General features: G+C 33.8%; 1 protein-coding gene across 4 annotated transcripts in view; it reads right to left on the reverse strand.

The window, feature by feature from the left end:
* arhgef18b (rho/rac guanine nucleotide exchange factor (GEF) 18b) overlaps window positions 1-9986 on the reverse strand; it is a 128716-nt gene extending 118730 nt beyond the window's left edge. For all 4 annotated transcript variants that reach the window (XM_061883132.1, XM_061883131.1, XM_061883130.1 and 1 more), the window contains exon 1: window positions 9853-9986. In XM_061883132.1, the coding sequence (XP_061739116.1) occupies window positions 9853-9928 (76 nt within the window). In that variant the 5' untranslated portion in view covers window positions 9929-9986. The remainder of the gene's footprint in view (window positions 1-9852) is intronic.
* Window positions 9987-15000: the final 5014 nt, after the last annotated feature.

Genomic DNA, 15000 nt, shown 5'->3' on the forward strand with positions numbered 1-15000 from the left:
TCGGCCGATAAATGCTTTAAAATGTAATATTGGAAATTATCAAGATCGGTTTCAAAATTACTGGTATCGGTTTCAAAAAGAAAAATGTATAACTTTATAAAACGCCCGCCGTGTACACGGACGTAGGGACAAGTACAGAGCGCCAATAAAACTTAAAGGCACTGCCTTTGCGTGCCGGCCCAATCACATAATATCTACCCTTTTTCACACACACAAGTGAATGCAATGCATACTTGGTCAACAGCCATACAGGTCATTATACGCCACCCCCCTTAACCACGCCCCCAACCACACCTCCGCCCCACCCCCGTGGTTTCAAAGTTGGCAAATATGGTCAGCAGGTTTGTTGACATTCAAAAGGGCGAAATTAAAAACACAAACAATATAGTCAACATGTACATACAAATCCCGTTTCCATATGAGTTGGGAAATTGAGTTAGATTTAAATATAAACGGAATACAATGATTTGCAAATCATTTTCAACCCATATTCAATTGAATGCACTACAAAGACAACATATGGAATGTTCAAACTCATAAACTTTATTTTTTTTTCCGCAAGTAATAATTAACTTAGAATTTCATGGCTGCAACACGTGCCAAAGTAGTTGGGAAAGGGCATGTTCACCACTGTGTTACATCACCTTTTCTTTTAACAACACTCAATAAACGTTTGGGAACTGAGGAAACTAATTGTTGAAGCTTTGAAAGTGGAATTCTTTCCCATTCTTGTTTTATGTAGAGCTTCAGTCCTTCAACAGTCATAATGCTTCATAATGCGCCACAAATTTTCGTTGGGAGACATGTCTGGACTGCAGGTGGGCCAGGAAAGTACCCGCACTCTTTTACTACGAAGCCACGCTGTAGTAACACGTGGCTTGGCATTGTTTTGCTGAAATAAGCAGGGGCGTCCATGATAACTTTGCTTGGATGACAACATATGTTGCTCCAAAACCTGTATGTACCTTTCAGCATTAATAGTGCCCTCACAGATGTGTAAGTTACCCATGCCTTGGGCACTAATACACCCCCATACCATCACAGATGCTGCTTTTTGAACTTTGCGCCTATAACAATCCGGATGGTTATTTTCCTCTTTGTTCCGGAGGACACCACGTCCACAGTTTCTAAATATAATTTGAAATGTGGACTCGTCAGACCACAGAACACTTTTCCACTTTGCATCAGTCCATCTTAGATGAGCTCGGGCCCAGCTAAGCTGGCGGCGTTTCTGGGTGTTGTTAATAAATGGCTTTTGCTTTGCATAGTAGAGTTTTAACTTGAACTTAAAGATGTAGGAACCAACTGTAGTTACTGACAGTGGTTTATGAAGTGTTCCTGAGCCCACGTGGTGATATCCTTTTCACACTGATGTCGGTATTTGATGCAGTACCGCCTGAGGGATCAAAGGTCTGTAATATCAACGCTTACGTGCAGTGATTTCTCCAGATTCTCTGAACATTTTGATGATTTTACGGACCGTAGATGGTAAAATCCCTAAATTCCTTGCAATAGCTCTTTGAGAAACGTTGTTCTAAAACTGTTCGACAATTTGCTTACAAAGTGGTGACCCTCGCCCATCCTTGTTTGTGAATTACTTAGCATTTCATGGAAGCTGCTTTTATACCCAATCATGGCACCCACCTGTTCCCAATTAGCCTGCACACCTGTGGGATGTTCCAAATAAGTGTTTGATGAGCATTCCTCAACTTTATCAGTATTTATTGCCACCTTTCCCAACTTCTTCATCATGTGTTGCTAGCATAAAATTCTAAAGTTAATGATTATTTGCAACAACAAAAAATGTTTATCAGTTTGAACATAAAATATGTTGTCTTTGTAGCATATTCAACTGAATATGGGTTGAAAAGGATTTGCAAATCATTGTATTCCGTTTATATTTACATCGAACACAATTTCCCAACTCATATGGAAACGGGGTTTGTATATCATGCAAATGTGTTCATATTTATGTTGTAATGCTGCCTTAAAAAGGCACGAGAAGGTAAACAAAGGTACATTTGGACGACGACGCCATTTTAGATGACATCGCAATTATTGATAATGAGCACCACAAAGATCTCATACATCACAAATCATAAATTTAGCTCCAAATATTTTAGACAAAAAACAAGTTTCAAAGTTGTATTTATAATACATACCCACGATGCAACCTTAAACAAAAATATATGCAGTATTTCTTGGAAAAAGAACCACCATAAAGTAGATTTCTCTGCTTGTCTTATGTAACTTCCGGTCAATAAAGTTTGATTCAAAATACACGCTTCTCAACGATGTAGTAACTGTCATGACCACCAGAGGGCGACAAATACACAATGACAAGCAATAAACCAGGGGTGTCCAAATTTTTTCCACAGAGGACCGCATACGGAAAAATTTAAGAATTTGATTGATTGATTGATTGATACTTTTATTAGTAGATTGCACAGTACAGTACATATTCCGTACAATTGACCACTAAATGGTAACACCCCAATAAGTTTTTCAACTTGTTTAAGTCGGGGTCCACGTTAATCAATTCATGGTAAAGCATGAGGGGGCCATTTTGATATTTTTCATTTTCAAACCATAACGAAATACGTGGATTTTTTTTTTAATCCTTAAGGCTCCTGGGGAGCATAGAGGTGTCAGTCACTAAAATGTTAAAAAATAAGTCAAATTATTAATATTATTTTTTATTTAACGCTTACAGTAAATCTCTATATCAACTTGAGGTTGATATAAAGTAAAACAAATAAGGTTTTTACTTTGCTTCTTATAACTTTCAGAAAGACAATTTTATAGAAACAAATATAACCTTAAAAATGATTTTAGGATTTTTAAACACATATACCTTTTTACCTTTTAAATTCCTTCCTCTTCTTTCCTGACAATTTAAATCAATGTTCGAGTAAATTATTTTTTTCTATTGTAAAGAATAATAAATATGTTTTGATTTAATTCTTCATTTTAGCTTCTGTTTTTTCAACGAACAATATTTTTGAAATATTTCTTTAAATTTATGATTAAAATCCCCCAAAAAATTATTCCGGCAAATCTAGAAAATCTGTAGAATCAAATTTTAATCTTATTTCAAAGCCTTTTGAATTTATTTTAAAATGTTTGTTCTGGAAAATCTAAAATAAATAATTATTTGTCTTTATTAGAAATATAGCTTGGTCCAATTTGTTATATATTCTAACAAAATGCAGATTGTATTTTAACCTATTTAAAACATGTCATCAAAATGTCTTAAATTAATCTTAATCAGGAAAAATGACTAATGATGTTCCATAAATTATTTTTTTATTTTTTTCAAAAAGATTCGAATTAGCTAGTTTTTCTCTTCTTTTTTTCGGTTGAAGTTTGAATTTTAAAAAGTCAAAATTGAAGAAAAAATGTAATTTTCATTTTTTTCGTGTTTTCTCCTCTCTTAAACTGTTCGATTTAGTGTTTTTTAAAAACCTTCCGTAAAAGGAAAAAAAATGTACGACGGAATGACAGACAGAAATACCCATTTTATATATATATATATATATATATATATATATATAGATTTATTTATTAAAGGTAAATTGAGCAAATAGGCTATTTCTGGCAATTTTTTAAAGTGTGTATCAAACTGGTAGCCCTTGGCATTAATCAGTACCCAAGAAGTAGCTCTTGCTTTCAAAAAGGTTGGTGACCCCTGATTTAGATGATTGATTGATTGATTGATAGATAGATAGATAGATAGATAGATAGATAGATAGATAGATAGATAGATAGATAGATAGATAGATAGATAGATAGATAGATAGATAGATAGATAGATAGATAGATAGATCTAGAGCCATAGGTTCCCTACCCCTGCTCTACATGCAGTCGACTTTCGGCCCTCAACGACATTTTTTTAGCCCAAAGCGGCCAGGGCTTGGTATCAAATCGATACCAAACTGTGTAGTATCGTGCACGTCCACGACAGGAAGTATCAATAGAAGAAGTCATTTAAAGTTTGAGTTGCGGTATGGTGCCAGTTGCCACAAGCCATTATTTAGGGGGCAATGCAAAAAAAAAAAAAAGATTTACGCTTAACCAAGCTCAGCGCTTATTTGTCTCTCATATAAGTAAACATATGATATTATTGTTGGTAATCAGCATTATGACCGTAAGACAGCTTCTGGAGCTCAGTAGATTTAGTTTCCTGCCAAAAAGTGAAACCGTTCAGGACTTAAAGGGGACTTAGTGAATCTTGGTTGCCATGGCGATCTGGGCTACACACCACAGAAGGGGAAGGCTGCCGTCCTGACGGATTGTTGCGTAACTTTTATTTCATAAGCGCATTTGTGCCGAGACTAAGCCTGCACGGCTCCGAAGGTCTGGGCTGCCCGTGGTTTTCTCCTCAAAAAGGTGGAACACGCGCTCCAACGAGACATGTTGCCTCACGCCGTCCTGGCTGCTTGGTACAAAATGGCCACCGGTCATTTCATGTAAAAGTCCCTGTTTTGTACGAAGGAAAGGAGTCTTTAATGTGTCATCTTGTGGTGTGAACATGACAACATGAATATTATTATACTGTAACACTATCATAATTATGTGGTGTGAACATGACAACATGAATATTATTGTACTGTAACACTATCATAATTATGTGGTGTAAACATGACAACATGAATGTTATTGTACTGTAATATCATAATCATGTGGTGTAAACATGACAACATGAATGTTATTGTACTGTAACACTATCATAATCATGTGGTGTGAACATGACAACATGAATGTTATTGTACTGTAATATCATAATCATGTGGTGTGAACATGACAACATGAATGTTATTGTACTGTAACACTATCATAATTATGTGGTGTAAACATGACAACATGAATATTATTGTACAGTATCACTATCATAATAATGTGGTGTGAACATGACGACATGAATATTATTGTACTGTAACACTATCATAATTATGTGGTGTAAACATGACAACATGAATATTATTGTACAGTATCACTATCATAATAATGTGGTGTGAACATGACGACATGAATATTATTGTACTGTAACACTATCATAATCATGTGGTGTTAACATGACAACATGAATATTATTGTACTGTAACACTATCATAATCATGTGGTTTGAACATGACAACATGAATATTATTGTACTGTAATATTATCATAATCATGTGGTGTGATGACAACATTAATATTATTGTACTGTAATAATATCATAATCATGTTGTGTGAACATGACAACATGAATATTATTGTACTGTAACATTATCATAATCATGTGGTGTTAACATGACAACATGAATATTATTGTACTGTAACACTATCATAATCATGTTGTGTGAACATGAAAACATGAATATTATTGTACTGTAAAACTATCATAATCATGTGGTGTGATGACAACATTAATATTATTGTACTGTATCCATCCATCCATCCATCCATTTTCTACCGCTTATTCCCTTTCGGGGTCGCGGGGGGCGCTGGCGCCTATCTCAGCTACAATATCATAATCATGTTGTGTGAGCATGACAACATGAATATTATTGTACTGTAATACTATCATAATCATGTGGTGTGATGACAACATTAATATTATTGTACTGTAATAATATCATAATCATGTTGTGTGAACATGACAACATGAATATTATTGTACTGTAACACTATCATAATCATGTGGTGTGAACATGACAACATGAATATTATTGTACTGTAATACTATAATCATGTGGTGTGATGACAACATGAAAATTATTGTACTGTAATAATATTATAATCATGTGGTGTGAACATGACAACATGAATATTATTATACTGTAACACTATCATAATTATGTGGTGTAAACATGACAACATGAATGTTATTGTACTGTAATAATATTATAATCATGTGGTGTGAACATAACAACATGAATATTATTGTACTGTAACACTATCATAATCATGTGGTGTGAACATGACAACATGAATATTAGTGTACTGTAATATAATCATGTGGTGTAAACATGACAACATGAATATTATTGTACTGTAACACTATCATTATCATGTGGTGTGAACATGACAACATGAATATTATTGTACTGTAATATCATAATCATGTGGTGTAAACATGACAACATGAATATTATTGTACTGTAACACTATCATAATCATGTGGTGTAAACATGACAACATGAATGTTATTGTACTGTAATAATATTATAATCATGTGGTGTGAACATGACAATATGAATATTATTGTACTGTAACACTATCATAATCATGTGGTGTGAACATGACAACATGAATATTAGTGTACTGTAATATAATCATGTGGTGTAAACATGACAACATGAATATTATTGTACTGTAACACTATCATTATCATGTGGTGTGAACATGACAACATGAATATTATTGTACTGTAATATCATAATCATGTGGTGTAAACATGACAACATGAATATTATTGTACTGTAACACTATCATAATCATGTGGTGTAAACATGACAAGATGAATATTATTGTACTGTAATATCATAATCATGTGGTGTAAACATGACAACATGAATATTATTGTACTGTAACACTATCATAATCATGTGGTGTAAACATGACAACATGAATGTTATTGTACTGTGTGTAAACATGACAACATGAATATTATTGTACTGTAACACTATCATAATAATGTGGTGTGATCATGACAACATGAATATTATTGTACTGTAACACTATCATAATTATGTGGTGTAAACATGACAACATGAATATTATTGTACTGTAATAATATAATCAAGTGGTGTAAACATAACAACATTAATGTTATTGTACTGTAACATTATCATAATCATGTGGTGTGAGCATGACAACATGAATATTATTGTACTGTAACACTATCATAATCATGTGGTGTGAACATGACAACATGAATGTTATTGTACTGTAACACTATCATTATCATGTGGTGTGAACATGACAACATGAATATTATTGTACTGTAATATCATAATCATGTGGTGTAAACATGACAACATGAATATTATTGTACTGTAACACTATCATAATCATGTGGTGTAAACATGACAACATGAATGTTATTGTACTGTGTGTAAACATGACAACATTAATATTATTGTACTGTAACACTATCATAATAATGTGGTGTGATCATGACAACATGAATATTATTGTACTGTAACACTATCATAATTATGTGGTGTAAACATAACAACATGAATGTTATTGTACTGTAACATCATCATAATCATGTGGTGTGAGCATGACAACATGAATATTATTGTACTGTAACACTATCATAATCATGTGGTGTGAACATGACAACATGAATGTTATTGTACTGTAATAATATCATAATCATGAGGTGTGAACATGACAACATGAATATTATTGTACTGTAATAATATAATCAAGTGGTGTGATGACAACATGAATACCGTGCTAATATCATCATCTGTTAGTTACAATCTACAAACATAAACGCTTGCAGCTGCTGGATGCTCACACGCACGCCCTTATATGGTCGGCCTCACCTTACAGATAATACATCACACCAGCGTGTGTGTGTGTGTGTGTGTGTGTGTGTGTGTGTGTGTGTGTGTGTGCGCGTGTGTGTTATAGTCCAGTATAAAGCAGTGAAGTTGTCACGTTGTGTAAATGGTAAACAAAAAGAGAATGCAATGATTTGCAAATCGTTTTCAACTTATATTCAATTGAATAGACTGCAAAGACAAGATATTTCATCTTCACACAGAGAAATTGTGTTATTTTTTGCAAATATTAGCTCATTTGGAATTGGATGCCTGCAACATGTTTAAAAAAAAGCTGGCAAAAGTGGCAAAAAAGACTGAGAAAGTTGAGGAATGCTCCTCAAACACTTATTTGGAACATCCCACGGGTGTGCAGGCTAATTGAGAACAGGTGGGTGCCATGATTTGGTATAAAAGCAACTTCCATGAAATGCTCACTCATTCACAAACAAGGAAGGGGTGAGGGTCACCACTTTGTCAACAAATGCCTGAGCAAATTGTTTAAGAATATTTCTCAAGGAGCCATTGCAAGGAATTTAGGGAGTTCACCATCTACGCTCCGTAATATCATCAAAGGGTTCAGAGAATCTGGAGAAATCACTGAACGTAAGCCACGATATTACGCATCAGTGTGTAAAGGATATCACTACATGGGCTCAGGACTAATTCAGAAAAAACCACTGTCTGTAACTACAGTTGGTCGCTACATTTGTAAGTGCAAGTTAAAACGCTACGATGCAAAGCCAAAGCCATTTATCAACAACACCCAGAAACGCCGCCGGCTTCGCTGGGCCCGAGCTCATCTAAGATGGACTGATGTTTCATCTTCCAGCGTGAAGATGAAATATCTTGTCTTTGCAGTCTATTCAATTGAATATAAGTTGAAAAGGATTTGCAAATTATTGTATTCTCTTTTTATTTACCATTTACACAACGTGACAACTTCTGGCTTTTGTACTAATAGCAATGATAATATTTTATTAGTAGTAATAATTATTCATAGCCATAGTATAATAATACTTTAATTTTGATCATTACAAAAAATACTACTACCAATAATAACACTATTATTTAAACAATACAACTACAGTTGATGACAATAATAATAATAATAATAATAGTATGGAACACATAATAAATTACAGTTAATAATAATACTTATTATTTTGTATTATTTTTTTAATTCGAGAAGAGTGGACAAAGAAGAGTGAAAGGGAAACAATAACAATCACATGTCAATCACGAGAGGAACTTGATGTTTATCATATGATTCCAGCATGACATCTTCATGATTATTATTGTTGTTATTATTATTATCACTATTATCTTCTGTGTTACAAATCAGTTACGTTTTGTTACAATTTGTGTTACACATTTTTTATATTTTGTTACATTTTGTGCTACAATGTGTGTTGTATTTTGCTTTAGTGTGTTAAATTTTGTTCTAATGTGTTACATTTTGTACTAATATGTAACGTTGTTATAATGTGCAATATTTGTGTTACAATTCATCTAACATTCTCTTACAATTTGTGTAACATTGTGTGTTACAATTCATATCATACTGCGTTACAAATCAGTTACATGTTGTTACAATTTGTGTTACACATTGTTTTATACTTTGTTACATTTTGTGTTACAATGCGTGTTGCATTTTGCTGTAGTGTGTTACATTTTGTACTAATATGCAACGTTGTTATAATGTGCAACATTTTGTTACAATTCATCTAACATTCTATTACAATTCGTGTAACATTTTGTGTTACAATTGGTATTACACTGCGTTACAAATCAGTTACATTTCGTTACAATTTGTGTTATATTTGTTGTGACAGTTATAGTTACAATTATTATTATTATTACTTCAACCAAGGAGATTTTCATTTTTTGGGGTTTCACATTTTGCTTCACTAATCGATGTGTTGACTTATTGTCAGTCGACATTCAATTAGATATTTTCTTAATTATTTTTTTTGTACATTTTCTATTATTCTTAAAAATTATCATACATCAACATTTAACAGTTTTGATTAATGTTATGTAAATAAAGTCAGGAAACAAGTTTACAAAGTTTCATACAATATTTCTACTGCAAGCGATTTAACGGATGTGTGTGTGTGTGTGTGTGTGTGTGTGTGTGTGTGTGTGTGTGTGTGTGTGTGTGCGCGAGCAGCTTTGATGCTTGCGAGCGCCACAGAGTTTTGCATCCTGTCTGCCTCTGAGTGACACGAGAAGACGGCGTGGCGTTATAGCACGAATACTAGCGCGCGGAGGGGGGAAGCTGTCAGGTGGGAGGTGAGAAATGGAGTCGTACCTCTCTTGAAGGACCACCTCTTCATCCACAGCCTGGAGAAGGACGGCCAGGAGTTGTTGAGAGGAGAGTCGGCCATGACGGCAGCGCGGCAGGAGGAGTGTGGCCCCGCACCGCCGGGAGGAAGAAGAGGAGGAGTGAGAGGGGAGGAGAGTTGGCTGAAGGGTTACTTCCCCCTGAACTATTTCATGTGACTACTGTAGTACACACACTTCCCCTTAGTTTTACAGTTTATGTTACATTTTGTTACAATTCGCCACATTTTGTTACAATTTGTGTAAAAAGAAATTGTTACAATTCCTGTTATGTACTGTGTTACAAATCAGTTAAATTTTGTTACAATTTGTGTTAGATTTTGTTGCATTTTATGTTACCATGCATGTTGTATTTTGTGTTACAATGCGTGTTGTATTTCGTGTTACAACTTATGTCACATTTTGTTACAATTCGCTACATTTTGTTACAATTTGTGTAAAAATTTTTACAATTTCTATTATGCACTGTGTTACAAATCAGTTACATTTTGTTACAATTTGTGTTGGATTTTGTTGCATTTTATGTTACCATGTGTGTTGTATTTGGTGTTACAATGCATGTTGTATGTGGTCTTACAATGTGTGTTGTATTTCTTGTTACAATGCGTGTTGTATTTTGTGTTACAATGCGTGTTGTATTTTGTTACAATGCTTGTTGTATTTGGTGTTAAAATGTGTTACATCTTGTTACAATTTGTGTGAAAAAATGTGTTACAATTGCTATTGTGTATTGTGTTACAAATCAGTTACATTTTGTTACAATTTGTGTTAGATTTTGTTGCATTTTATGTTACAATGCATGTTGTATTTTGTGTTGCAATGCGTGTTGTAATTTGTGTTACAATGCGTGTTGTATTTTGTGTTACAATGCGTGTTGTATTTCGTGTTACAATTTATGTTACATTTTGTGTAAAGAAACGTGTAACAATTCATATCATGTACTGTGTTACAAATCAGTTACATTTTGTTACAATTTGTGTTAGATTTTGTTGCATTTTATGTTACCATGCATGTTGTATTTGGTGTTACAATACGTGTTGTATTTTGTGTTACAATGCGTGTTGTATTTTGTTACAATGCTTGTTGTATTTGGTGTTAAAATTTGTTACATTTTGTTACAATTTGTGTGAAAAAATGTGTTACAATTCATATAATGTACTGTGTTACAAATCAGTTACATTTTGTGTTAGATATTGTTGCATTTTATGTTACAATACATGTTGTATTTTGTGTTACAATGCGTGTTGTATTTCTTGTTACAATGCGTGTTGTATTTTGTGTTACAATGCGTGTAGTATTTTGTTACAGTGCTTGTTGTATTTGGTGATAAAATTTGTTACATTTTGTTACAATTTGTGTAAAAAAATGTGTTACAATTCCTATCATGTACTGTGTTACAAATCAGTTACATTTTGTTACAATTTATGTTAGATTTTTTTGCATTTTATGTTACAATGCATTTTGTATTTTGTGTTACAATGCGTGTTGTATTTCGTGTTACAACCTATGCTACATTTTGTCACAATTCGCTACATTTTGTTACAATTTGTGTAAAATTTTTTTACAATTCCTATTATGTTCTATGTTACAAATCAGTTACATTTTGTTACAATTTGTGTTAAATTTTGTTGCATTTTATGTTACAATGCATGTTGTATTTTGTGTTACAATGCGTGTTGTATTTTGTGTTACAATGCATGTTGTACAAACCCCGTTTCCATATGAGTTGGGAAATTGTGTTCGATGTAAATATAAACGGAATACAATGATTTGCAAATCCTTTTCAACCCATATTCAGTTGAATATGCTACAAAGACAACATATTTGATGTTCAAACTGATAAACATTTTTTTGTGTCAAATAATCATTAACTTTAGAATTTGATGCCAGCAACACGTGACAAAAAAGTTGGGAAAGGTGGCAATAAATACTGATAAAGTTGAGGAATGCTCATCAAACACTTATTTGGAACATCCCACAGGTGTGCAGGCTAATTGGGAACAGGTGGGTGCCATGATTGGGTATAAAAGCAGCTTTCATGAAACGCTAAGTAATTCACAAACAAGGATGGGGCGAGGGTCACCAATTTGTAAGCAAATTTGTGGAACAGTTTTAGAACAACATTTCTCAACGAGCTATTGCAAGGAACTTAGGGATTTTACCATCTACGGTCCGTAAAATCATCAAAAGGTTCAGAGAATCTGGAGAAATCACTGCACGTAAGCCATGATATTACGGAGCTTTGATCCCTCAGGCGGTACTGCATCAAAAACCGACATCAGTGTGTAAAGGATATCACCGCATGGGCCCAGGAACACTTCATAAAACCATTGTCAGTAACTTCAGTTGGTTGCTACATCTGTAAGTGCATGTTAAAACTCTGCTATGCAAAGCCAAACCCATTTATCAACAACACCCAGGAACGCCGCTGGCTTTGCTGGGCCCGAGTTCATCTAAGATGGACTGACGCAAAGTGGAAAGGTGTTCTGTGGTCTGACGAGTCCACATTTCAAATTATATTTGGAAACTGTGGACGTGGTGTCCTCCGGAACAAAGAGGAAAATAACCATCTGGATTGTTATAGGCGCAAAGTTCAGTAGCCAGCATCTGTGGTGGTATGGGTGTGTATTAGTGCCCAAGGCATGGGTAACTTACACATCTGTGAAGGCACCATTAATGCTGAATGGTCCATGCAGGTTTTGGAACAACATATGTTGTTATCCAAGCAACGTCATCATGGACGCCCCTGCTTATTTCAGCAACACAAGTCTTACAACAGCGTGGCTTCGTAAAAAATTAGTGCAGGTACTTTCCTGGCCGGCCTGCAGTCCAGACCTGTCTCCCATGGAAAATGTGTGGCGCATTATGAAGCGTAAAATACGACAGCGGAAACCCCGGACTGTTGAACGACTGAAGCTCTACATAAAACAAGAATGGGAAAGAATTCCACTTTCAAAGCTTCAACAATTAGTTTCCTCAGTTCCCAAAAGTTCATTGAGTGTTGTTAAAAGAAAAGGTGATGTAACACAGTGGTGAACATGCCCTTTCCCAACTACTTTGTCACATGTTGCAGCCATGAAATTCTAAGTTAATTATTATTTGCAAAAAAAAATTAAGTTTATCAGTTTGAACATCAAATATTTTGTCTTTGTAGCATATTCAACTGAATATGGGTTGAAAAGGATTTGCAAATCATTGTATTCTGTTTATATTTACATCTAACACAATTTCCCAACTCATATGGAAACAGGGTTTGTATTTTGTGTTACAATGCGTGTTACATGTTACAAAGTGTTAAATTTAGTTCAAATTAAAGTTACAATTCATGTTACATGTGCTCTCGTCAGGTTTATTTTGTGTCAAAATTTGTCTTGCTTTTGTGTTACACATTACATTTTGTTTTACAACTTATGTTACGTATTGTGCTACAATTTGTTACCATGCGTGTTGTGTTACAATGAATGTTACATTGTGTTACATTTTGTGTTAGACTGCTCCCGATGCTTGCAAGCTTTTAAAGATTAAAGACACGTTATGTCGAGTGGAAAAAGTCTCAGCACCTTCCCACAGAAAAGCACAAAAACACACTTGCGGCTTACACACACACACACACACACACATATATATATACATACATACATACACACACACATATATTGTGTACTCACAAAGAGGCAGCAAGAAGATCTTCTGTTAGTTCAACTTCCTCTTTGTGTCATTTTGTACAAAACAACTTTTTGTGTTGATGTCCTCATCTGTGACAAACACACACACACACACACACACACACACACACACACACACACACACACACACACACACACACACACACACACACACATTGAGCGATGTAGTTACACACGCACAAGAATAGGATAAAGTTATTTTTTGGAAATTCCATTCAGCATCAAGGCGACGTTCAATAAAGTCAACATTTTTATTTCAGACTTAAGTGACGTATATTTAACACCAAAATTGTTGGACCTCACTAAAGTTCAACTTGGCAGAGCAAAACAAACACTTAAGTTATATTTAAAGTGCAAAACCAATAATTACCTTACTTAAGTTCAAATTGACAGAGCAGAACAAACACTTAAGTTGTACTTAACAGTGAAAAACAAACACTTAAGTTGAAGTTAACAGTGAAAAAACAATACTTAAGTTGAATTTAAAGTGAAAAACCAATACCTATCTTATTTAAGTTGAACTTGACGGACCAGAAAAAACACTTAAGTTGTACTAAACAGAAAAAAAACAAACACTTAAGTTGAAATTAACAGTGGAGAACAAATCTTTAAGTAGAATTTAAAGCGCAAAACTGTTGAAGTTAACAGTTAAAAACAGTACTTAATTTAAAGTGCAAAACCAATACTTATCTTATTTAAGTTGAACTTGACAGAGCAGAACAAACACTTAAGTTGAATTTAAAGTGTAAAACCAATACTTACTTAATTTGAAGTTTACAGTGGAAAACAAACAATTAAGTTGAAGTTATCAGTGAAAAACAATACTTAATTTAAAGTGCAAAGCCAATACTTATCTTATTTAAGTTGAACTTGACAGAGCAGAAAAAACACTTAAGTTGAATTTAAAGTGCAAAACCAATACTTATCTTATTTAAGCTGAACTTGACGGAGCAGAACAAACACTTAAGTTGTACTTAACAGTGAAAAACAAACACTTAAGTTGAAGTTAACAGTGAAAAATAATACTTAAGTTGAATTTAAAGTGCAAAAACAATACTTAAGTTGCAGTGTACAGTGGAAAACAAACAATTAGGTTGAAGTTAACAGTGAAAAACAAAACTTAAGTTGAATTTAAAGTGGAAAACCAATATTTATCTTATTTAAGTTCAACTTGACAGAGCAAAACAAACACTTAAGTTGTACTTAACAGTGAAAAACAAACACTTAAGTTGAAGTTAACAGTGAAAAACAATACTTAGGTTGAATTTAAAGTGCAAAACCAATACTTATCTTATTTAAGTTGAACTTGACGGACCAGAAAAACACTTAAGTTGTACTAAACAGAAAAAAAACCCCACTTAAGTTGAAATTAACAGTGCAAAACAAATCTTTAAGTTGAAATCTTTAAGTTGAATTTGAAGCGCAAAACC

The sequence above is a fragment of the Nerophis ophidion genome, linkage group LG22 (genome assembly GCF_033978795.1).
Source record: "Nerophis ophidion isolate RoL-2023_Sa linkage group LG22, RoL_Noph_v1.0, whole genome shotgun sequence".
NCBI classification, from domain to species: Eukaryota; Metazoa; Chordata; class Actinopteri; order Syngnathiformes; family Syngnathidae; genus Nerophis; species Nerophis ophidion.